The 24,428-nt window shown below is 40.4% G+C and overlaps 3 protein-coding genes across 12 annotated transcripts in view; 2 read left to right on the plus strand and 1 right to left on the minus strand.

Moving 5' to 3' along the window:
- Window positions 1-995: 995 nt before the first annotated feature.
- Window positions 996-2,912, plus strand: LOC121478111 (basic proline-rich protein-like). The gene is made up of 2 exons (XM_041732958.1): window positions 996-2,176; window positions 2,463-2,912. The coding sequence occupies exons 1-2, from the start codon at window positions 996-998 to the stop codon at window positions 2,521-2,523; spliced, it is 1,242 nt and encodes a 413-aa protein (XP_041588892.1). The 3' UTR covers window positions 2,524-2,912.
- Window positions 1,168-23,700, plus strand: RNF146 (ring finger protein 146). Of its 5 annotated transcripts, none has more exons than XM_041746637.1 (4): window positions 1,168-1,306; window positions 11,924-12,023; window positions 19,524-19,599; window positions 21,948-23,700. In XM_041746637.1, exon 4 carries the CDS (start codon window positions 21,949-21,951, stop codon window positions 23,023-23,025), a length of 1,077 nt encoding a protein of 358 aa, XP_041602571.1. In that variant the 5' UTR covers window positions 1,168-1,306; window positions 11,924-12,023; window positions 19,524-19,599; window position 21,948; the 3' UTR covers window positions 23,026-23,700. The 5 variants fall into 5 exon arrangements, with proteins under 5 accessions (XP_041602571.1, XP_041602568.1, XP_041602570.1 ...); XM_041746636.1 differs by having other exon boundaries at window positions 1,196-1,306; window positions 11,919-12,023; XM_041746634.1 differs by lacking the exon at window positions 19,524-19,599.
- ECHDC1 (ethylmalonyl-CoA decarboxylase 1) overlaps window positions 6,391-24,428 on the minus strand; it is a 79,431-nt gene continuing 61,393 nt past the window's right edge. For 2 of the 6 annotated variants that reach the window (XM_041746640.1, XM_041746642.1), the window contains exon 6: window positions 10,537-12,010. In XM_041746640.1, the coding sequence (XP_041602574.1) occupies window positions 11,485-12,010 (526 nt within the window). In that variant the 3' untranslated portion in view covers window positions 10,537-11,484. Of the gene's footprint in view, window positions 12,011-24,428 lie in introns of all 6 variants that reach the window. The other 4 variants (XM_041746645.1, XM_041746643.1, XM_041746641.1 and 1 more) reach the window with 4 other exon arrangements.

Here is a 24,428-nt window from a genome sequence, read left to right on the forward strand (position 1 = left end):
TAAATTAAAAGTCTTTATGGATCAGCAAACTTACTTGTGTTCTGATCCCCATCCTACCTTGAATAAGAAAGTCTCTAACCTCGTTAGAGCTATTTCTTGGGTCGATAAAATAAGCATTGAATTCGGTGAGCTCTTACAGTCCCTGCCTGGGTTCAGATCCGTTTGTGTAAAATGGGAATGACCGTAGTACCTGCCTCACTATTTATTGGGAGCTGATATGTGCACGATACCGTTCACTCTATTATATCTTTTTTTTCAGGATTTTATTTTATTTTTTAATAAATTTATTTTTTATTGGTGTTCAATTTGCCAACATATAGTATTATATCTTAAAGCTGGAATCTTTGAGTATGGATCAAATTTTTGGCCTTATTTTTTTCGTGGGGTGTGTAGGTCAGAGGAGTAAAACCGGTGGCTAAGGAGAACACAAAGACAGGATGAAGCTTAGAGCTGGAGAACGTACTCCTGGACATTATTACACTTGCAGAACTTATTTTAAAAAAAATACTGCTTTTGTTTAAATCATTTAGCATCACTGAGCCAGGCGGCCCTCTTCCAGAACTAGCTGTATCCTGATATATATATATACTTCTATAAACCTTGAAATATTATTTCAGAAGAATAAAAGAAAATGTGGCATCTCTCTCCATATACAAGGACCCTAAAAATTTGCAACCTTCAAATGCAACAGCACTGCAAGTAAGAAACATGGAGTGTTGAAATATATATATATTTATATATATATATACATACACTCTTTCAATGCATGCTATTCCCCCTTCCTCATTTTACTATAAATCGAGAAAAAAAATAGGATTCCGAGGAAGACAAGGCATAGGCCACCGTGCAGCGGGGGCTACTGCCCAGGTTCTGACATTCACAACCGCACCGGTGCAGCCAGAAAAGCCCTTTCTTTAGTCCCAGACCCTCCTGCTCATCAATCCCTTCCTCCAGCTTCCTAAGCTCCAGTCGAAGGAAAACAGGTGCAAAAGGAAATGAATCTTTTTTTTTTTCCGATCCAATCGCTCGGCCGCCAACAGCGAACGCTGCAGGTGTCAAAGGCCCCCGCGTCCCGCGAGTCGCCCCGCGGCGGCATCGGAGCAGCGCACCTGCCGGCGCAGGCGCGCGGGGAGGGCGGGGCGGGGCCTGGGCGGGGCCTGGGGCGGGACCCGGGCTCCACTTCCGGCTCGCGCGGCCCCGCCCCCCGCGGCGCGACGGCGGGTCACGTGACGGCCGCGCGCGTTCCCGGCCGCTGCGGGCTCCGGGGCCGGAGAGGGAGGCCTGCGCGGCGGCGGCCGCCCGAGAGGTGGGAGTCGGGGCTCGGCGCTCGCGGGGCGGGGGACCGGCCGCTGCGGGCTGCTGGCGGGGCCGAGGCGCGGCGGCGCGCGGTGTCACGGCGGACGGGCCGCGCTGCGGTGGGCCGTGCGCTGCGGGCCTGCGAGGGGCGGCGGCGGCGGCGGGGTCAGGGCCGGGACGTAGGTGGACGCCCTTGGGCCGGCGGGCCGCGGCTCGGGCGTCGGAGGGCGGGGGCCGGCGGGAAGGCTGCGACGGGCGCCGCGGCCCCTGCCCCTGCCCCGGGCGCCGGCCCCGCGCTGCTCCCGGCCGGGGTGCGAGAGGCGGCGCCGCGGCCATTACTGCGCAGCCGCTGCCGCCGGGGCCGCCGGGGCCTCCCCTCCCTCCCCTCCCGTCGGCGGCGGGGTCGGGCCTCCGCCCGGGGCGTCCTGCTGCTCCCGCGGGGCGGCCTCCCGGGCCTCGGGGCGCCGCGCAGCCGGGGCGTGCGGTCCCTGGTTGTGTCTGTCTCCGGAGCGTCTTTGGCTGCTTCCTCTCCCCTCTCCCCGTCCCCCATCCTCCCCCTCCCCCTATCTCCCCCCCTCCCCCATCCTCCCCCATCCTTCCCCCTCCCATCCTCCCCTCTTCCCCATCCTCCCCCCCTGCCTCCCCCTCCCCATCCTCCCCCTCCCCTCCTCCCTATCCTCCCCCATCCTCCCCTCTTCCCCATCCACCCCCCGTCCTTCCCATCGTCCCCCCCCCATCCCCCCGAGTGTCCGGGTCTTGCCCAACACCCAGAGCAGCCCCTCAGCCTTGCCCTCCGTGAGCCCGCCGCGTCTTCGCGTCTTGGTCCTTGTTTGGGTGATGATGAGCAAAGCTCCGGAGCAGTGGACGCGCCTGCAGCCCCGTGAGCCCCCCCCGCCCCCCCCACCCCCACCCCCCGGGAGGGCATCCTGGAGGCGGAGGCCGCCGCTTTGTTCTCGGTTGCCGGGTTCGCCCCGCGCCCCCCCCCACCCCCCCGTCCGTCTGAGCGCGGCTCTGGGGCAGTCGCCCGTGTCCCCACGGGGTCACGCCCCGTCGGGCCCCCACAGCGTTCCCCGGGCCCCACTTGGTCTGCGCCGGTGTTTCTCTGTCCCCAAGCGCCGGTTCAGGGACGCTTTTCAAGTTTCACAAGTACTTAGGTTCTGTTTCAGGGAGATTTTCTGTGATGTTGGAGCAGTGAGGAGTCGGGGGAGGAAGCCAGCCAAGAAATGATGGGAAAAGCCTTGTCTTCAGAGCCTGATGTCTCAGGTGCCCCTGGCACCCCCCTCCCCCCATCTCTGGTGTGTGTACTTTTCAGATGGGATGTGAAAGCGTAACACTGGCGTTGAAAGCGCTGTAGGATTACAGACACCGGAGGGCTTAAGACTTTTTGTCTTTTTAGCAAATGACAAGTCTGTGTTCGGACTCCTAAAAAGACCTGAAGTGTGGGACACACGAAGATGACCCCCAGGAGTAACAGGATTTATGATGCTGGCTCTGCCGTTTCCATGACCAACAAATACTGTTTGTCTTGAATATTGGAGTGCCCTAAAAACACATGAAAATAGGTCAAATAAATCTTTTTTTAAAATATTTTATTTAAAAAAAATAAAATAAAATAAAATATTTTATTTATTCCTGAGAGACACACAGGCAGAGACACAGGCAGAGGGAGAAGCAGGCCCCATGTAGGGAGCCCGACGTGGGACTCCATCCCGGGTCTCCAGGATCAGGCCCTGAGCCCCAGGCAGGCGCGAAACCGCTGAGCCACACGGCGCTGCCCCAATAAATCTCTTTTTAAAGAGAAAACCAGAAAAGCAAAAGCCAGACTAGAAATAGGCTTTGGATGTGTTTGCTTTAGCCTCGTGTATCTTAAATTGGAACATTTTGTTAAGCCGGCTCTTTGATTTAGAATTTATGTTTCAGATGGGCTGATGTAAGTTGCAGGGAAAATAAAAATCACGGTAAACAGTTGAGGGTTTTGTTATTTCCTGGTTGTTAAAGACTTGATAGAGTTATAACATCAGGGACACTAGTTTTCCAAATAGCTGGTCGTCAGACAGAAGGAAGAAAAAGGAAATGGCGTTTTTTCTTTTAGGAGACACGTGTCAACGGATGAAGTATTTTGTTTTCTGTTTCCACCAATTTGAATTGTTAAAAGAATAGGACAGGTTTTTGTTTTTTTGTTTTGTTTTGTTTTTTAAAGAATCCAGAAATTTTTTGACTTAGTATAGAAGAAAAAGAATAGTATTGGATCTTTTCTTTTCAAAACATTAGTCTGTTTAGAGAATATTATTTTCTTTTCACAATACTAGCCTGTTTAGAGAATAGTATTTTATGTATTAGGCATTTAATGGCATGAAATGCCTGATACACTGTCAGCTGGATATTTGAATTTTTTCCCCCCCAGTGTCAGTAACAGAGGGTGCTGACCCCTTTTTTCCATTCCCTCACTTGGTTCCTGATTGCGTCTAAGGAATCTGAGTTTGTGAAACATCAGGTTGGATTAGGAGTAATCTTTGGGTATGGAAACCATTTTATTAACATTCTCCTACAGCCACTTGTGCTTATTTATGGAATATTTAGTGTTTATGGCTTATTACCTTTTGGAATGATTAAAATTAAACATGTTAAATGCCTGTTAATTAAAGTATTTAGAATTACAGAAATAAACAGAATAGGGTGAAATAACTAAGACACGGGAGTTATGACTTGACCAAGGTCACACATATAATTAGCAACTAAGCCTTTCTCATTTACAGTATGGCTACAATCTATGAAATTTCTGCTTAATCTTATCAGATTAAAAGAGTATTTGTTCACATTCACATTTCATACTTTTTTTAAATAAACTTTTTAAAAAATAAATTGCAAAGGCCACATTTGGTGGTGGGGATGTAAAGGTTTAATGCTTAGATATGAAGATTGTGAAGGTCATAGATTGCCATGCAGTAATTTTTTTTTTTTTTTTTTAAGGAAAGTACTAAATAAGGGAAGTAATTCTTTAAGATAGTGTAGTTTTGGGGCGCCTTTGTGGCTCAGTCAATTAAGTGTCTGGCTCTTGATCTCAGGTCAGGTGTTGATCTTAGGGTCTTAAGTTGAAGCTCCTACTTAAAACTAAAAATAGTGTGATGTCAGGTATTGGCTCCCATTTAGTTGAAATGAGTTTTAACTGAAAACTTTTCTTTCCCAGTGTGACCTGGCTTTCTGTAAGCTGAGTTTTAGCAGGGGATGAGAGGGAAAGCTAAAAATGGAAACATTAGGGCATTTAGTTACCTCTCTCAATTTGTGACTCTTTCTTTAAAAATATTAAGATGTATCTGCTAAATTACACCCCATCTCTCTGTTCCTCCTTTCACTGGTCTTTGCTCTTTCTTTCTTCCTTCCTTCCTTTTTGGTTTTTTTTTTTTTTTTTTTTTTTTTTTTGAGTTTGTATACCAAAAGTTGGAAAGTTTGAAGTATTTTTGTCACTGCCAGCTTTTATATAGAATATTTCCTGTTTTGTGTATTTTTGAATTTAAAGAGTAAAACTGTTTTATTAAACATTAGCTGTCAGTAGTTGGATAAATACAGGAAGTCTTCAAATCTTTATAATGTGATACTTTATTATATACTTCTCTCTTTAATTAGTTCTTTTAAAAAGAAAATCATTTATCTGAATCTGTCATGTGGGAAAAAAACGATGTTTTTTTTGATTTGTGACTGACTTGAAAAGTGAAATTGTAATTAATCCTAGATATTTTCAGAGAAGATAACAGCATATGCAAATAATAGGAGTGTGAATTTGTTGAGTGGTCACAAATTATAAATAGTACAGTATTACTTCATTTTCAGTTATACTTTTTTTACTAATTGGTTGAGTGGGTAAATGATTTAAATTCACTGACAGTCTCTAAACTCTTTTATATATTTTTAAATTTAGTCTGTCACCCTTTTCCCCCAGAATTAAGAGGCAGAAATATGTAATGTGGTTTTAAATCTTTTCTGTTTTTATGTTACCTTCCTAATAGTCCTTTTCTGTACGAATTTTCACCTAAAGAATCTTAACCCATTCACTAATTGGTATTTGCATATCAAAATATTGTGATAAATTTTACTATAGTAATTCATAAATTATATTGATTTTGGTATGTAATTTACAAATCATTCATTGCAGTGGGAAGTGTATGTTTGAATTACTTATGTTTGCCAAATTAATTCTGGCTTAGAGTTAGAATTATACTATTCTATCCTAACATCTTTGGTTGAAAGGTGATTCTTTTACCTTCCCCCCCATTAAAAAAAATCTGGTTCCAAATGTAGAAGTTTTCTGAGGACTACTACTCATCACCATTCTGAATGTTACGTGATATTCCTTGTGTTGTGCCCCCTTGGCCTTAGAATTCTCCGAGATTACAGTGGAGGGATCAGTTTGGCAGAATTGGTATCACTGAAACCAGTCAATTTTGATTAAATACGATATGCACTTTTCTTTTTTATCTGTGCCAGAACAGGTGTGGATAAAGTAACATGGAGTTCATTTTCTTTACTCAGCAATTCTGGTAGTAAGTTGTCAGTTTTGTATTTTTAAGAATTGTTAATATGCAAGACATTCTAAACCAGCATTACACAGTATGGTAGCCAGTAGCAACATGGGGCTGTTGGGCACTTGATATGTGGCTATTGTGAATTGAGTTGTGCTCTAAATGTAAAAATACACAATAAGTTTCAAAGTGTACATATGCACAAGAATATAAAATATATTAATAATTTCTTTATATTGAATACTTTGGAAACGGTAATGTTTTAAATATATTGGGTTAAATAGCATTTTTAAATTAATTTTACTTGTTTCCTTTTATTGTTAATGTGGCTAATAGAAAATTTGAAATTATGAATGTGGTTTGCATCATATTTCTGATAAATAATGCTATTCTAGACCTGTTCTCTGAGATACAGTACATTGAAGAAAAGATCTTTTCAAAGAAACACTTGAGTTGGGACACCTGAGTCACTCAGTGGTTGAGCATCTGCCTTCAGCTCAAGGCATGATCCCAGTACCTGGGATCAAGTCCTGCATCGGGCTCACCACGAGGAGCCCGCTTCTTCCTCTACCTGTGTCTCTGCCTGTCTCGTCTCTGTGTCTCTTATGAATAAATAAAATCTTAAAAAAAAAGAAAAGAAAACTTGGGTTTGAATCCCATCTCCCAATATTGATAGCTTTGTGACATGGGGTTAAATCCTTATGGGTTTGGGTTTCCTCATGTATACAGTGGGTGTAGTCATATCTCACAGGATTGTTTTGAGGATATCCAGAGCTTCGTGAACTTCTTAGTATGCATATGAACCACCTCGAGATCTGATTTTCTAGGTATGGAATGGGGCTCCAGAGTTTTCATTTGTAAGGGACTCCCAGATAAATGCTAATATAGTTGGTTGGGGACACAGTTTACATAGCTAAGATCTAGAATACTGCATACATTTTAGTTTATTTTCCTCCCCCAACCATTATTGCCCATTTAGAATCTACTTTGAAAATTATGCATGGGATATAGGAATTGGAAAAGTCACTGTAGCTTGCAAGATTTATTAAAACTGGTTTTATTCTTGTTTTTTTTTTATCTGTGCATTCTGAGAATTCATTGCCAGTGAACAAAAAAATGATATGCTTGTCAAAATGGCTTGAATCTTATATTTGTAAATGTTATATTTTAAACTCTTTATTTTAAAAAAATGTATTTTCTTTATTTATTGAGAGAGAGACCCCCAGTGAGTGAATATGAGCGGAAGGGAGGAGCAGAGGCAGAAGCAAACTCTCCACTAGCAGGGAGCCCAACGAGGGGCTCCATTCCAGGACCCTGAGATCCTGACCTAAGCCTAAGACAGACCCTCAACCAGTTGAGCCACCCAGGCGTCCTTATTTTAAACTCTTTAAAGAAATGATTAGAACGTAGGTATCTTTATATCTTTTGTGACTGGGTGCCTTGTTCTCAGAACTCAGATGTTGTGTTATGTTGAATAAATATTTCAATATTTTCTCTCAACAGTTACTTTAGGAAGTTTTCCCTTCAAGAACTATCACTTCAAGTCAACAACTGATTGGCAGTTTACTAGCCACTTAGAGATAAAAGACAATCTTTATCTTTAGGAGGTTCATGGTTTAATGGAACAATAAAAAGCAGACAATTTCAGTGTATGAAGTTCAGCAATAGAAAAATGTACAAAATAGAGTGGAGGGAATGATTTTTGGGAGGTAGTCACAGAAAGTGCTAGTACAGTAGCATTCATAAGCTGTAAAAGAGCTAGTTTATACCAGCAGGAGGAAGTTCAGAACTACAGAGGGGGTTAGAGAACTATGAATCATTTGGTATAACTAGATTCTTAATCTGAGAGTGGTGGTGGGAGGTAAGACTAGAGAGAGATTTTGGTTTCAGGTCATTAAAGCCTTCGGGTGCTGTCCTTAGGAGCTTCCTTTATTGTATAGGCTGGAGAACCAGTATGGGGCTTTTTGTATGGGAGTCCCGTCTTGCTTTTGTAGTATTCACTCAGGCTCAGTGAATAAATTTGAGGGGTGTTCCTGAGGCAAGATAATCAGACTGAACAGTAGTTCGGGTGGGATGATAACATGTCTAAACTAGGACATTCACCGTGGCTAGTGAGTAGATTCCAAAGATGTTAGGGATAAAAATTGACAGAATTTGATTGGAGAAGGGATGAGAAAAATGATTTTCTGTTTTTCTCCATCTGCATTCCTTGATTAAGCACGGAAGCTGAGATGCCCCTGCAAGATTCACGCAGACGTGGGGGTTTGTGGAGAACACGTAGATGAGAGACAGATGTGAGAGAGCCAAGTAGTCTGTTAAGCAGAAAGTTAAAATGGTGAGCTCCACGTGGAGTGGGAGAAGAAAGGAGACTGGGAACTGGATAAAGAAAAGGAGGCCGTCAAGAAACTGGAGGGCCTCGTAAAACCAAAGAGCAAGTGTGGGAATGTGTAAGTGTGGAAGGACCAGAGCTTGGATCTGAGAGTGAGATTAAAATGACAGAGGCGGCAGTGCAGGTGGCCTCGAGCTGCAAATGTACACATCGTGTTTTGTTGCTGTAGGGACGGGGGTGAAGTTCACTGAATTTAGGATTTTAGGAGTTGAAAACGGGGAACGGTGTTTCTCAAATTAGATTCCGTGGACTACCTGCGTCACTATCACTTGAGGCGTGATTCCTGGGCTTAATGCCCGTCCGTGTCTCCAGCCTCAAAGCTCCAGGATTAGGGCCTGAGAGTGTGTATCTCTAATGAGCAACCTCAGTGGGGCAAGTTTAGGAACCTCTGAGTTAGGAGTCGGGTGGGTCCTGAGGGGGACACTTGATGGGATGAGCACTGGGTGTTTTTTTGTATGTTAGTAAATTGAACACCAATAAAAATTAATTTATTAAAAAAAATAATAATAAAGCTGAGTACACTCCCCCCCCCCAAAAAAAAAAGTCGGGTGGGTCATATTTAAATCGGCTCATGGTGGTGTGTCAGGAGTTGGGATGGAGAGGATGATGAACAGTGAAAGTCCAGTGCCTGCCCGGCAGGGGTTAAGCCAGAAGAGCCGTAGGGGTTCGGTGCGGGCGGCTGGCGGTGGTGAGCCTTCTAGGAAATACGGGTTTTGTTAACAGTCATGGTGACCGTAGTGTTTCCTCTTGTCCTGTGTGTGGGGATGGGCAGTTTCTGTTTTGACAGGCCTGCAGGAGAGAAACCAGCCAGTCTCCTGTGCTTTTGTGTAGGGCACCTCAAGGGTCAAGTGAAAGGGTTTGGGGGTGGGGGTGTGGCCGGACCATGGAATCCACCTGATGTGAAGAGTAAGTTTCCAAAGTCTGAATAACAAAAAGGTGATTTAGAAACTTTTAGTCAGTTACTTTCGAAAATCCTCTGGTAGTGAAACAGGATTTTCTGTTCTGTGAAACAGCGGGATAAGCTGGCTTGTATTCCATCTCACTGGGCAAAGTTTCTATTAAAGATAAATACTTAACGTCAAACACTAACCCCCTGTACCGGGGGAGCACGTGGACCTGGAGGAAGGCACCTTCCGTCTTGCTGTTCCGTGAGGCTTACGGTCTCGAGTCACCCCGCGTGCTTGGTTCTGAGTTCTGTGCCGGGTGATCTGCTCCTGTGCCGGGCGTCGCCAAGTGGAGGAGATCCAGAGAGAAGAGAGAGGATTCATAGCCGAGATGATGTTTTGGTTGGTGCTCCTGGATTCCCCAGATAAGAGGCATCTTGAGAAAAATTTGGATTAATGATCAAATTTGGCTTAATAATCGTAAACTTAGCTGTACCTGCAAGCAGTAGGAGGCCCTAACCAAGGTGATGGCCTGGTCTCCTCACAAACTATGCCCCCGTAGAAAGGCAGTGGGTATGGAGTACATTCCGTGTGGGCTGCTGTGTCTGTAGAGAACTTGTTTCACTTTTAAAACATTTTGGGATTGTGGCCAAATTAACATAAAATTCACCATGTTAACCATTTTTAAATGTACAATTCAGTGTCATTAATTACATTTACAGTGTTGTGCAAGCATCATCACTGTATTTCCGCAACTACTACACCATTTTAAACAGAAATTCTGTATCCATTAAGCAATAACTCTGCTCATCTCCCTAGCCCCTGGTAACTTACCAACTTTCCGACTCTGAACTTGCCTATTTTCATTATATCATATAAGTGGAATCATAACGTTTGTCCTTTTGTGTCTGGCTTTTTTTTTTCTGTAATACTTTCAAGGCTCATCCAGGTTGTAGTATGTATTAGAATTTCATTTTTTTTTCTATGAATAATATCCCATTGTATTTATATTCCACATTTTGTATATCTGTTCTTCTGTTGGTGGGTACTTGGATTGTGTCCACCGTTTGACTTTTGTGAATAATTCTGCACTGAACATTGGTATACAAGTATCTCTTTCAGTCCTTATTTTCAGTTCTTTTGGGTATATACCCGGAAATGGAATTGCTGGATAATATAGTGTTTTTATTTAGATTTTTTGAGGAACACCAAACTCCACAGTGGCTGCAGTAGTTTTATTAATATCAACAGTGTACAAGAGTTGCAGTTTTTCCACGTTCTTCCCAATGCTTACTATTTTCCTTTTTTTTTTTTAAATTATAGCCATCCTAATAGATGTGAAAGGCAATTCTTGTGATTTTGATTTACATTTCCCTAATTACATACAATGTTGAGCATTTTTTAAATGTATTTATTGGCAATTTCTACATCTTCTTTGAAGAAATGTCTACTCAAGTCTTTTGTCCATTAAAAATTTTTTTTTGTCTTTTTGTTGTTGGGTTGTAGGCATTCCTTTATATACTGTGGATATTAAACCCTTCTCAGTATATGATTTGTAAAGATTCTCTCCCATTGTATAGTTTTTGACTTTTAGCTTGCTTGACAATGTCTTTTGATGCCCAAAAGTTTTAATTTTGATGGAGTCCACAATTTGTTTTTTCTTTTATTACCCATTCTTCTGGTGTCATTCATATCTAAGAATCTATTGCCAAACCCAGCGTCATGTGTTTATAACCCTCTGTTTTCTTCTAAGGGTCATATGGCTTTACCTCTTACATTCAGATTGTTGGACTGTCTTGAGTTAATTTCTGTATATGGTGTGAACTGGAGATCCAACTTCATTCTTTTGCATGTGGCAGTTCACTTGTCCTAGCATTTGTTAAGGAAACTGTTCTTTCTCCCATTGAATGGCACCTCTTTTTAAAAATCAGTTGGCCATACAAGTATCGGTTTATTTCTGGACTGTTTCCTCTATTGGTGTATTTGCCTATTCTTAGGCCAGTACCACGTTGACTTGATTATTGTAGCTTTGTATTAAGTTTTGAAATTGGGATGTATAAGTTCTCCAACTTTGTTCTTTTTCAAGATTGTTTTGGATTATCTTAAGGTCCCACAGTTTCAGATGAATTTGAGGATTGGCTTTTCCGTTTCTGCAGAAAAGGCTGTTGGAATTTTCATAAGAATTATGTTGAATCTATAGATTACTTCGGGTAGTATTGTCATCTTCAGTCTTCCAATCCATGAACAGTTGTTTTTCCATTTAATTGGCTCTCTTGATTTCTTTTTGCAGTGTTTTATAGTTTTCAGTGTGCAAAGTCTTTCCCCTCCTTGGTTAAGTTGATTCCTAAGCATTTTATTCTTTTTAGATGCTGTTATAAATGGAATTTTTGAGCATTCTCTAAAATGGTTTCTTGATTTCCTTTTTGGATTGTTGACTGCTGGATACAGAAACACGTCTGACTTGTACATTGAATTTGTAACCTACAACTGTGCTGAATTTGTTTATTAACTCTAGTAGTTTTCTTAGGGGTTCTTTAGATTTTATAGAAAATAGAGACAGTTTTACTATCTCTGCAAATAGAGATAGTTCTACTTCTTCATTACCTTTTTGTATGCCTTTCATATCTTTTTCTAGGCTAATTACTTCAGTCAGCAATTCCAGTACTGTGTGAAATAGCAGTGGTGAAAGCAGGTATCCTTGTCTTGAAGTTTTGTCATTTTTAAGATTAAAAATTTGCCACTGAATTTCATTAAATGAGAGGATCATACATAATTGACTAACTTTATTGATCTTAAAGTCTATAGAAGTTGATGAAATAATTTCTTTTGCAGCACAGAATGAACCAGCAGTGGAAGACAAAATACTGCACGCTATTTGACTGCTGGTGAAGATGATCTTTTTTTGTGACAGACAACTGTGGGATCTGTAATAGAAATGTAAGTATGGCATCATGATTTGTCCCAAAGAGGCAGTAAATTAAATGGACTAATGAAATGCAGTAAACGAAGTATATATTATATTTAGTTCTAATTACACAAAATGAGCATTTATATATTGAGTTTTAGATGTTTATTGAGTTAGTAATTTTATTCATGTTAAATTATTGTTAATGTAGATATTCAGGAATCTTATCAGGAAAAATTTCTGTAAAAGTGAATGAAACTGAAGACAAAAGAATTTGCTTAGAGAAGGCTAAAAAACTGGAAAGATCTCCAGATCTTCTAGGTTCTTCTTTATCTTTACATAATAATTTACTTAAAAGCCAAACTAGGCAGACAATGTCGGCTTTTATAAATAAGAGGGACTTAACGGCTATAAAACACTAGTTATTAAAAGCTTATTTCACTAAATTAAAGTTTTTTTAAACTTATTGATTTTTTAAAATAAAGATTTATTTAGTGCGGGGGAGGAAGGAGCAGAGAGAAGGGGAGAGAGTCTTAAGCAGACTCTGTGCTGCCCACTGCATGCGGAGCCTGATGGGGAGCTTGATCCCACAATCCTAAGATCACGACCTGAGCTGAACCAAGAATCGGATGCTTAACCACCTGCACCACCCACACGTCCCTAAATTAATGGATTTTTAAAGAAAATTTAATATATGATTGCATTTTAATTAATACTGAATTTACTCTAGCCCCCAGTTTTACTAGTTGTGTTTTCCTATCACAAAAATCCTAGTTTTTGTGAAATAAGCTTTAAATTATTGCATTACCTTGATCATGCCCATATTGTATGTCATTCTAGTCTTGAACATTTTTACATGATGAACATCGTATTTCTATCTTCCAAGTTAATATGAATATTATCCAACTTGCTGTCACTCATGAAGAATGCAGTGAACATTTTACTGACTTTCATAGTTTTGGTGATTACCATGTTTGAAATAACTGGACTAGAGAGTGATCTTGTAGATACTATTTTACATATAACTATTGGTATCTACTTTTCAAAATGATGCTTTGATTATATATTAAAAGTATGGCAATATCATTCTCAGTTTTGAGAATTTGAAAAAAGAAAAATGAAACCAATAAGCAGTTTTCTTTAAAATTAGGGTAAATATGTCTTATTTAATCTTGTTCATATATCATTTATCTATATACATACATACTTTTTAATCCTGTAGATTAAATATTATAGGTGCTGGCTGTCAAGGAACTAGACTATGGTCTAGGAAGTGGTACATAATTATTAAACAGTGGAAGAAATGTCATATTGAGGTAACCATAAAATGCTTTTGGAACTGAGAGAATTTAGCCCATCTGAAGGGTTCAGAGTGAGAAAAACTTTTAGGTTAGTCTTAAAGAATAAATAGAATTTTAACAAGCTGAGAAAATTAGGAAGTATTTTTCAAGCCAAGGGAATGAGGGAGGGGCACAGTTGTCTAAGTATCAGGGCATCTTAGGGGAGTCAGGGAGCAATCCATGTGGCAAGGAGGGTAGGGAGAAAGAGACTTCAAAGTTAGTGAAGGGAGTGTTTGTTTCATACCTACTATATTGCTAGGCACTACTGGATATTTGATTTGGATTATTGAATTTAATCACTGAAAAATGTGAATAGCTCATTGACTGGTGAAGAAACAGAATTAAGAGAGATGAAGTCATTTTACTTAGGTCAGTGTTTTCCAAATTTCTCTGAGCATAATTCTCTGGGGCACTTGTTAAAAACACTGATTTTTTAGAGTGTAACACAGATGTGTGCAGATTTCCAGGGTAGAACAGACCAGCTAATACTTACTTTTGGAGAAGTTTGGGAAATGCTCTTCTGGGTCAGTGTGGTAAGAATAAATGATGGAGCTAGTATTTTAGCTAAGTCTTGTTTACCGTAAAGGCCAGTCAGTGTAACTGAAAGCCGGTGCTTTAGGGATGTGGATTAGATAATGCAGGCAGTAGAAAACTGTTGAAGTTTGGAGAGAAGACTAATTAGACATGATTGAACTGAGAAAAGATGAGGAGGAGAAAGGACTGAAGTCAGGGAGTCCACTTGGGAGGTTAGTATTTGTACAGGAGTGTGTCTGAGAAGCCAGAATTGGGGTCACAGGCTTTGCTAATGAAGGGGACATAGTCTAAAGAAGTTTTTGTCATGGAAAAGAGAAGTGGCCAAGGAATAAGGGATCATCAAGGATGGCTCTAAATTTTATGCAAGATGGAAAACAAAGGAAGAGGATGCAGATTTAGGAGAGCAGAGAATTTTGGCTTTAGTCCTGTTTGATTTCAGGTCCTTGAAAAATATTGAAGTAAATTCTTTGAATACAGATTAGAAATACAGTTCACATGGCTCTGGAGATTAGATTTTGGGAGTCATGGCGGCATGTGTATTATTTTGAAATATTCAGTAGATTGTCTAGACATAGAATGTAGTGTGAAAATAGGGCCACACACAGAGCCTTTGTGAAGAATACTAGTACTTAGCTAGAAAAAAGAGAAAACAATGAAATAGAATTGGGAGAGTGTACCATCATAGAAATTAATAGTATAAAGTTTTAGAAAGAGTTGGTGATCATAGCATTCAGTATAATGGGATCAAATATATTGAGACTGAAAGAAACCATTAGATTAATTATGGTAGTTGATTTTGTAATTTAAGTGTAGGGAATATTATCCAAAATCTTGAGAGAATTGGGATGGTACTAACACCAAAAATTGAGGGTTTAGCTTTCAAAACAACTTAGAGTGCCCTGTCCTGAGCGAAGAGGAATAATGATAGGTAGAGTGAAGATAAAGATAAATTTCAATGGTTCATTCTTACCTAATTTCTTAATGATAAAGTAGTCCAGGATATCTCTAAACTAAGAAGTTGGAGAAGATGTGTAATAGTCTTTGGGGGAAATATGAAAAGAAAGTTGTCTTGAAAAAAGAAATTGTCTTGACTGGGTAAAAAGTTATCAATAGGAGGCTTGATAGTCTCTAGCAAGTCAAAATAGCTAATTATACATGGTGCTCACAACTTTTACACCATACATTTCACTATAAAAGTAGAAATTTTCATGAGTTTAATAGTTAACTTTTGTTAAGCCCTCTCCTTACTTGACTCTTCTTTTTTTGTAAATGTCTCCCTTGCAGCTTTTGTGATGGTGGTGGTCACTTTATTCTCCTTGTCTCTCTGACCACTTCTTAACATCTTTTGTAGGCTGTTTTGCCTCATTAGTAAATATTGGAATAATCCAAGGTTCTGTGGTTGGCCCTTTTGTCTGCTTTCTCTACAGGTTTAATTTCAGTGTTCATTTACTTTCATGTCTCCAAGAACCATGTATTGGTGACTCATCAGACTATTTTCAGCTTAGATTTCTTCAGAATACCAGTCTTCATCTGGAGACTACCTATCTTCATCTGGTGACCTTATAAATATCTCAGTCTTTATGTCTGAAACAGAATGCTCCTCAGATTCTTTTCTTTGTTTTCTTTTTAAGATTTTATTTATTGATTCATGAGAGACACAGAGACACAGGCAGAGGGAGAAGCAGGCTACTCACAGGGAGCCAGATGTGGGACTTGATCCTGGGACCCCAGGATCACGCCCTGAGCTGAAGGCAGATGCTCAACTGCTGAGCCCCTCCACGTCCCTCAGATTCTGAATCTTGATGGGTGTGCCACCATTGATCAGTAACCGAATGCTTTGTTTCCTCAGTATTTCTTATATTCATTTGTCGAAACCTTACATCTACACCCTCCCTCCCATTATCTTCTGCCTAGATTACTAGAAGTCCTAGTTTCCTTCCTGCCCCATGCCCTTCTTCCTCCCGACCACTGTCCAAATGATTTTGATAAACTACTAAGCCTAGTATCACTTCACAGCATAAAACCTTTCAGTGAATTCCTGTTGCCTATGTAGGAGTTCATTTGTTGACCAGCTTCATAGAGATCCTGAACCCTTTGAAATTATATGTAACATTTCATCAAATTCTTCTTAATAATGCTTTGATGTAAACATGTTGAAGAACCTTTGGTATTCAGAATAAATGTTTAAGCTTATTAAGATAACGTAATGTACCAGGTCTTCGCAGTACTTCATCTTGCATGGTATATTTCATCCACTCAAAGTACATCTGTCCCCTTTCCTTGTTGGTCACCATTCTTTCCCTTGTGCTGCCTGGTACCTGTTTCCTTATCATAAAACCAGTGAGAAATGCACGTGTCCACTAACTTCTCAGCCCCTGCACTTTGGTAGCAAGTAACAGTATGCATCTCCTTCCTAGTACCATGGGAGATGCTCAGATAATAGGTCATCTGTTCAGAATTGAAAGGGAATACACAGAAGGACTGGAAGTGACAGAGAACCCCCGAGGGTTGTGGTAGAAACTCATTCCTTTATCAGTCTGTGAAGTTTCTTAGTAACTTGATGGCGGTGCTTATGTTTGTGTAGCCGTAATTATCTGGGGGCATTCAGTAGCCGCTGAGAGTGCAGACTCTGAAGTCAGACCATCTGGATTTGAAATTTAGATTTGGAGCTGGCTCAGTCACTTATGAACTGTGTGACTTTGGGCCTATCACCTGAGCTTTCTTTACAGTTTCCTAATCTGTAAAACAAGGAAAATTATAGACCCATTTTATAGGGTAATGTGAAGATTAGAAATAAAGTACTTCAGTGCCTGGCACATTTTACACAATATAAATGTTGTATTTATAATTTAATGTAATAAAAAAATGCACCAACAAACACCCAGTAGAGATTAAATACCCACCATTTGCAAGACAGTGTACAATATGAAAAGCTAAGAATTTTGTCTTAAGGACTTCGGTCATTGTTTAAATTTGAAAGCTGTATTTTTAACTTGTATTAAACTTCAAACTCTTTACATTCCAGCAGAGCTAATAATTTGAGGAATTTTTTTTTTTTAAATAGTCAAAGTTTTGAGAAGGAAGATGACATGTTTTTCTGATAGGTCTACACTTAACAAAAAGTGGTGTGTTAACTTACTCTTTGTTCTCTTTTTGATGTTTGTAATTGTATTCTGAGCCCAGAATGTTAAAAACCTGATTTGTGATATCTGGAATTTTTAGCACTGGCTATAAAGTTCTTCAGTACTATGTAAGCTAAAGACCTTTTTCATTTATAGTAATTTTATCTTTCTTTTGATAAGATGTCTTCAAGAGTAGTAACAAATCTGAGTACTTAGAGATTGCCACTAACTCTACCCATATAGCTCTATATTTTTGTCTTGAAAAGAAGGCTTATTTGTCTTCCACAAATATTATACAACATACTTTCCTTATGGGAAGAAGAATGGAACTTTTGCTTAGAAGTTATATCACATTAACAATTCAATTAGTAAAAAAAAAAAAATGTCTGAAATGGAAAGATTTGAAATGAGAAATGTTTACTATGTTCTTCAGAGTTGAGCTAACAAATTTCTACATATGAAATCATTCTTAGTTTATTTAACCAGCAAATAAATTCTGTTTTCCAGAACAACCTCTGGAGTTTCCAAAGACATTTATTAGTTAGGGAACGCCTCTCTTTGACTGGCATTAACTCTTTTTCTGATCCTTTCTCTACAAAAAGAAGACAGGCATCTCTTATTCATATTGGTATGTTCTTCTGCACACATTTAGCCTCCAACCTACTTGACGGTCATTGAAGCTGTGTGAAACAGACTTTGTAGGGTAGATTAAAATGGCAAGAAATATAATGTTGAAGTGTATCTTATAGGCAGGGTAGTAGTTTGGGTTGTTTTGTGTTTATCTTGTTATATTATCTTAGTTTTGTCCATTGTATGTGCCTCATCTAGAATTGTGTAAGAAGAATTTACTGAGTTTTACTTCTCATTTCTTGGTTGGTGATAAAGTATACTTGGCAAATAATCAATTTACAATTTGCTATGGCAGATTGATAGTTGAAAGTGCTTCAGAGAAAACAATGAAGTTTTAGCTGTCTGGTGTCTGGTTTTGATGACGTTTATCCAACTTGTATCCTTCATTTTAATGAGGGAACCGTAATACCTGCCCAGACAGTTGTTTTGACTTTCTGAGTGTGTTGCTTTTCCAGTTCATGCCTTCCCCTGGGATGGTTGTAATTGATTTTTTTTTTTTTTTTAGTCTAAAGTTATGTTTAGGTTTATTCATTTATGCAAGAGTTGTAAGATATTAAAAAAAAAAAAAGAGTTGTAAGATATTGATCATACTAAGCAAGGTAGAAATAATGTTTTTAGGTTGAAAACTTTTTTTGTTAGATAAGCTAAATTATCTAATGGAAAATTGACTTTTGGGGTCAGTTTTACCTAAATACAACAAGGTTTGGGATTATGTTGTTTTCAAGTATGGCATTCATCCAAGTTACATGTTGGATATTTTGTTCACATTTTACAAGGCTTTTATTTTTCTTTCTAAAACTATGGGCCTGTCCTTTACCCAGAAGTTACCTAGATAGTTTAGTTTAAGATGTGTACTTATGTATAACATCGCTGCTTTTTTTTTTTCCCTAAGTAGTGATGAGCATTAGCCCCTCTCCATTTCGTCTTATCAATAGAATCAGAATGGATGGATGGCTTTCTCATTTTTATCTTCTTAATTAGGACTTTAAATAAATACAGAAACTGAAAAGGATGTAAGAATATTACGTACTACTTGTTCTCCCATTCAGTAGTTGATTTTAGTTCTTTCTGTTATCAAAATGTTTAAAGCTATACTGCGGTTTAAAAATGTAACAATAGGGGATCCCTGGGTGGCGCAGCGGTTTGGCGCCTGCCTTTGGCCCAGGGCGCGATCCTGGAGACCCGGGATCGAATCCCACGTCGGGCTCCCGGTGCATGGAGCCTGCTTCTCCCTCTGCCTGTGTCTCTGCCTCTCTCTCTATCTCTCTGTGACTATCATAGATAAATAAAAATTAAAAAAAAAAAAAATGTAACAATAGAAAAAAATGTAGCAATAGAACCTGATGAATTAAAAGAGGCTTCCAGGGACCCCTGGGTGGCTTAGCGGTTGAGTGTCTGCCTTCCGCTCAGGGTGTGATCCTGGGGATCTCAGGATTGAGTCCCATGTCAGGCTCCCCGCATGGAGCCTGCTTCTCCCTCTGCCCGTGTCTCTGCCTCTCTCTCTGGGTCTCTCATGAATAAAGAAATAAAATCTTTTTTTTTTTTTTTTAAAGGCCTTCCAGTATAGTTTAAATAGATTGGTGGCGTCATGAACCAGTTGAGAAGCAAGCACTCTCACTTGTAACTTAGGTTAAGTTACAGGATCTTTGAAGGCAAGGGTTTATCTCAAAATACTTTGAAGCTCCTGTAAGTGCCTATCACGTGTGAAGAGTTCCTATCTGGTAGAAATTGCCATAAGTTGGGAAAAAAGTTGTACTTTACCAGTTTATGTAACCCAGAGTTTCTAGTAAAGGAGTTGATTGGAAATGGAATTAAAGGTTGAAAAAAAGAGTTTGGAAATTAAAAATTAAGTATTTCTTAGTGATGAGTTCTTTCCACTGAGACCGTGTGCCGCTTCCTTTTCTAGGTAAGTACTGCCTTTTCAAAACTCTGGCATCATTTTCAACCTTGCCTGTTGAGGAGCCAAGGACACAGTAAAAGCAGTAAGAGAATAGGTGGTTGGGCTGGGTGTGCTGTGATGAAAGCCTAAGAACATTGTTTTGCAAGTTTTGATGAACATGACTTTTTTACTGACTACCTCTTTTGTCACCACTGTACCCATTTTTGAATGTTTGATCTTGGAAAAAGGCAGAGATCCTTATGGTAAATTCTAAATATTCCTTGTTTAAAACAGTGGAATCAGCTGGTGAGAGAGAGAGATGGTCATTCATTTTAAGCAGCAGTTAATTAAAAAACAAAACAAAACAATTAATGGTTGCCAGTCTCTGTGAGACCTTCACCTCTGTTTCTCAGTCATTACTTATCACTGGTGCACTCCCTCTATCATTTTCTCCCCTTTTAATATGTCTGTGGTTTCTTAGGGCTATGGGATAAAGTCAAATCAGATGCTGCTTTAGCGGGCCGCAGAAAGACTCATTGTTTGGCTTCTGATTCCCTTTATCATTTCGCCTCTTGCTGTTCCATTGCTTATTTGACTCCGTGCCGTGTATATGTCTCTGTCTTCAGTCTCTTCCACTCACTCCCCAGGCACCTCTGCACCCTGTACTTTCTAGCCTGTGTCCGTCTTCCCATCTCTCATTATTATTTTTTAATAAGTATCCTAACACAGTAGGGCAGGAATTAGGCCATATTGTGATGATATGCTTGCTTGCCTCTGTGTTTCCTTATTTAACAAAGTAGGTGTGTCTCTTTAGATCCATCAATGCTCAGTGTTGTATGTGGACTATAGTAGTTTTTAAATAAGTGTTCATTCTCAGTAAGGCAGGAGTTAACAAATTTCATGTCAGTGTTGAAGCCCAATACCATGCAGTTTGACAAATCTTGTCCTTGTGCTTCAAGGCATCTTCAGTATTCATGTCATGTTTCTCCTTTGTTTTTACATGATTGTAACATTGTGGAGAGGTAGTGATTACAAAGTGTTTTCATTTAGTGTTTTTTTTTTGTTTGTTTGTTTTATTTTGTATTGCGGGGGGTGGGGTGTGCACTTTGGCTCTTCTCCCCTAAGTTTCATAAACTGATTTGTAGGTAAGGAAGTTTAGACTGTGGGTTTAACGGAGTGCTGAAGAGTAGGGGAGGGAGACTCGGGCTTTTAGGTATCTTCTCTAGCAGCGGTTTCCTTGTGGAATAGCTGCCTTATTTCGCGTGACCCTCTCCCTTGGCCGCCTGCAGTTACCACGCCCGCCCTCACTGTGCCTTCAGGGCCCGTCTGTAAGTGCACAGACAGAAGGCTTAGGCATTCCCAGATAGGTACAAGTAAATGCTTTACAAAAAAGTTTTATCAGACGGTTTAACATTAACATTTAAAGTAAAATAAAACTCAAAACGCCTATTTTATATGATGTATTCTTCATTGAAAAACATGTTTATTAGCCAGTTTTGTGTGTTCCGTCGCTGGCAGGTCTTGTATGGGAATACGGAGATGAGCCAAGTGGCCTGTTTCTTGCCTTTACCAGGCTTATGGGGAACACTGGCTTGAACAAAATAAATTCACACATAAATGTAATACTGCGATTCTGATAAGTGCTAGGAGTGAGAAGTACATGATAGGAAGTTTAAAAAAAAAAAAAAGAGTAATTTGACCTAGTCATGGAGACTTCTCCAGAAGGATATAAAATGGCTAGTAGTTTGTCAATGGGGGATATGGGAGGCAGGAAGTGAAGTGTTCATATAGAGAAAACCTATTGGAGGGAGTGGCCAGTGTGGATGGAAGCCTGATCAAGGGAAGGTCTGGTGGGGATGAGGCTGGTATGGGGGCTGAGGGGCAGGACCACTGCAGGATACAAACATCCTGGTCTTTATCCTGAAATCAACTTTTTAAGCAGGAGGTAAGACTGGAACAATTTAAAAGGCATATTCAGGCATTTAATGAACACTGTTTACTGGATGGCTAGGGCAGAGATGGATAGTAGATGGATTCAGGAGAGTGGGATCACATTGGTAAGACCTGCTGATTTGGATGTGAGGAAGTAGGGGAAGGGCAGTGTCAGTGATGGATTTCAAATGGCTTGAAAAAGCAGATGGATAATGTTATCCCTGGGGGTGGGGAGCTTTTAGGGAGTAAAAAAGGAGGAAACAGATGAGTTTATTTTTGGCTTAACATTTGTGCTTCTCGTTGTTCCCCACAAGTAAAAATTCATGACAGAAAAAAATCAAGGATTTTTCTGCACAAGTTAAATTATTTTTCTCTTTCTTTTTTGTTTTCCCATTTTCCAGTGTGTAGCACACATATACAGTAGGTGCTTAATAAGTGTTTTCTGAATTGTTGAATTAAGAAATTGGAAGAGTTGAAACGCAGTTTTAATGTTACGTGTATCTGCTCTCCTTTTCTTAGGATGGCTGGCTGTGGTGAAGTTGATCACTCGATAAACATGCTTCCTACGAACAGGAAAGCAAATGAGTCCTGTTCTAACACTGCGCCTTCGCTCACTGTCCCCGAATGTGCCATTTGCCTGCAGACCTGCGTCCACCCCGTCAGTCTCCCGTGTAAGCATGTGTTCTGCTATCTGTGTGTAAAGGGAGCTTCATGGCTTGGAAAGCGATGTGCCCTGTGTCGACAAGAAATTCCTGAAGATTTCCTTGACAAGCCAACCTTACTGTCCCCAGAAGAACTCAAAGCAGCAAGTCGAGGAAACGGTGAATATGCGTGGTATTACGAAGGAAGAAATGGGTGGTGGCAGTATGACGAGCGCACTAGTAGAGAGTTGGAAGATGCTTTTTCCAAAGGTAAAAAGAGCACTGAAATGTTAATTGCTGGGTTTCTGTATGTTGCTGATCTTGAAAATATGGTTCAATACAGGAGAAATGAGCACGGACGTCGCAGGAAGATTAAGCGGGATATAATAGATATACCAAAGAAGGGAGTAGCTGGACTTAGGCTGGACTGTGACGCCAGCACGGTCAACCTAGCGAGAGAGAGCTCTGCCGACGGAGCGGACAGCGTACCAGCGCAGAGTGGAGCTTCCGTTCAGCCCCTGGCGTCTTCTGCAAGGCCCCCAGCATCGGTGGATGGTCCCTTAACAAGCCCTGCCACGCCGTCCCCGGATGCGAGCACTTCTCTGGAAGACTCTTTTGCTCATTTGCACCTCGGTGGAGACAGCATAGCTGAAAGGAGTCACAGGGGGGAAGGAGAAGAGGATCACGAGTCACCGTCCTCGGGCAGGGTCCCCGCACCAGACACCTCCGTGGAGGAGACCGAGTCCGATGCCAGTAGTGAGAGCGAGGAAGTACCTGCGCTTGGTGCACAGCACTCCTTGACCCACCAGAGACTTTTGGTTCCTAGTGCAAACCAGACAGTATCTGATCGATCAGATCGATCGGGGACTGATCGACCAGTCGCAGGGGGTGGAACAGTGAATGCTGGTGTCCGGTCTAGAAGACCTGATGGCCAGTGCACAGTAACTGAAGTTTAAATACAACAGTCTTCAGCTCCAGGCTCAAAGTTAAGGCGGCGCTCTGTAAATTTCTGCCCACGTAACATACTCGTCCCTGGTAGTGCGTTGTTGGGAGCTGGGGGGGGAAGGGGTGTGGGGAGGACAGACCTGTAATTAAAATGTCTAACATGTCTCTGTTGAGGAATTTATTTAATATAAGGAACTTGGCGTTAATAGTTGAGAGCTGTTTAGTAATAACCCAGTTTTCTTGAGGTCTGTTTATTTCATAGTTTTTAAAAGTTTCTTCAGTTCCTTCGGCCAGCGTGTGTGTTTTATCTGTGCATTAACAGTCCTCATCTGACTCTTGCATTGTGTCTTACTTTTCTGCATGGATTGACGTAAAACCATTACTAAAATCTGGCACCTCTGAGGTGTCTGGTATCGGTATGAGCAGGAAGCTTAATGTGAGAATAGATGTGAATTCGGGATTTTAAAATAGATGAATAACAACTATTAAATAGTAAAGTTACCGAAATGGAAGTGTAAAGAAAACAGCTAATAACTCCTGTTTCAGAATCTTGTCTGTAACATACTCCATGGCATTTCCCATAGGCTCTGCTGTCTGGTCCTTGTAGTTTGAGGTTTCTCTTGACCTGCATTTTTCTTTTTGATTACAGAATTTATAATTTAATAAATACTAGAGTTTACCAAAAATAACTTGTCCGTTGTCTGAGTGTGGAAAGAGGATGAAAACATTTTGACATTTGTGGCCAAAGGTCAGTAACCAGGTGGTGATTTGAATCGGTTGTCCTCAGCTTATTCAGCTGCGCAGAAGCTTGGTTTTTTTCATAGAGAATATGTAAACCATCTCCTCAAGCAATTGCGTGGAATAAGTACGTATGGAAGTAAACCTAATGCTCGGGGGACCTAGACGTCTGACGTAACTGGTAACAGGCACCACGCACCCTGTAGACTGTCATTGCCAGCCGCCATTAGTGGCTTGACGCTAATGAATCCAACGGTAGGCTTATTTATAAACAGCATTAGTAGACACAAACTTAAAACGTAAAATCTGTGGCAAAGTAATAAGTCTTGGATTAACTTGGTGATCCCGAATTTGGTTGCGAAAAATGGTAATGTTTGTCTTAATATAGTTTAACTCAAAACCGTAGGATTGTGTTGAAGTGTATGCAGGTTATTTTTAATGTTTTTCAAATGTGAATTAAATGTTACCATAGCAAATACAAACTGTCACTACTTTGAAACTAGCTTTTATCTCTTGTTGTAATAGGTTAGAGTTGGGAGTTAAGTCTTACTTTCATGTTCTTTAAAGCCTGTATTACAGAGATAATCATGAAAGTGTCAGTTGTGCATTTGTATTAGGTCTACTTTCAAAATATAGTTAGTTATAAAAAAGAAAGCTGTTTTTCAGAAAAAAATAG

This window comes from Vulpes lagopus, chromosome 2 (genome assembly GCF_018345385.1).
Source record: "Vulpes lagopus strain Blue_001 chromosome 2, ASM1834538v1, whole genome shotgun sequence".
Taxonomy (NCBI): Eukaryota; Metazoa; Chordata; class Mammalia; order Carnivora; family Canidae; genus Vulpes; species Vulpes lagopus.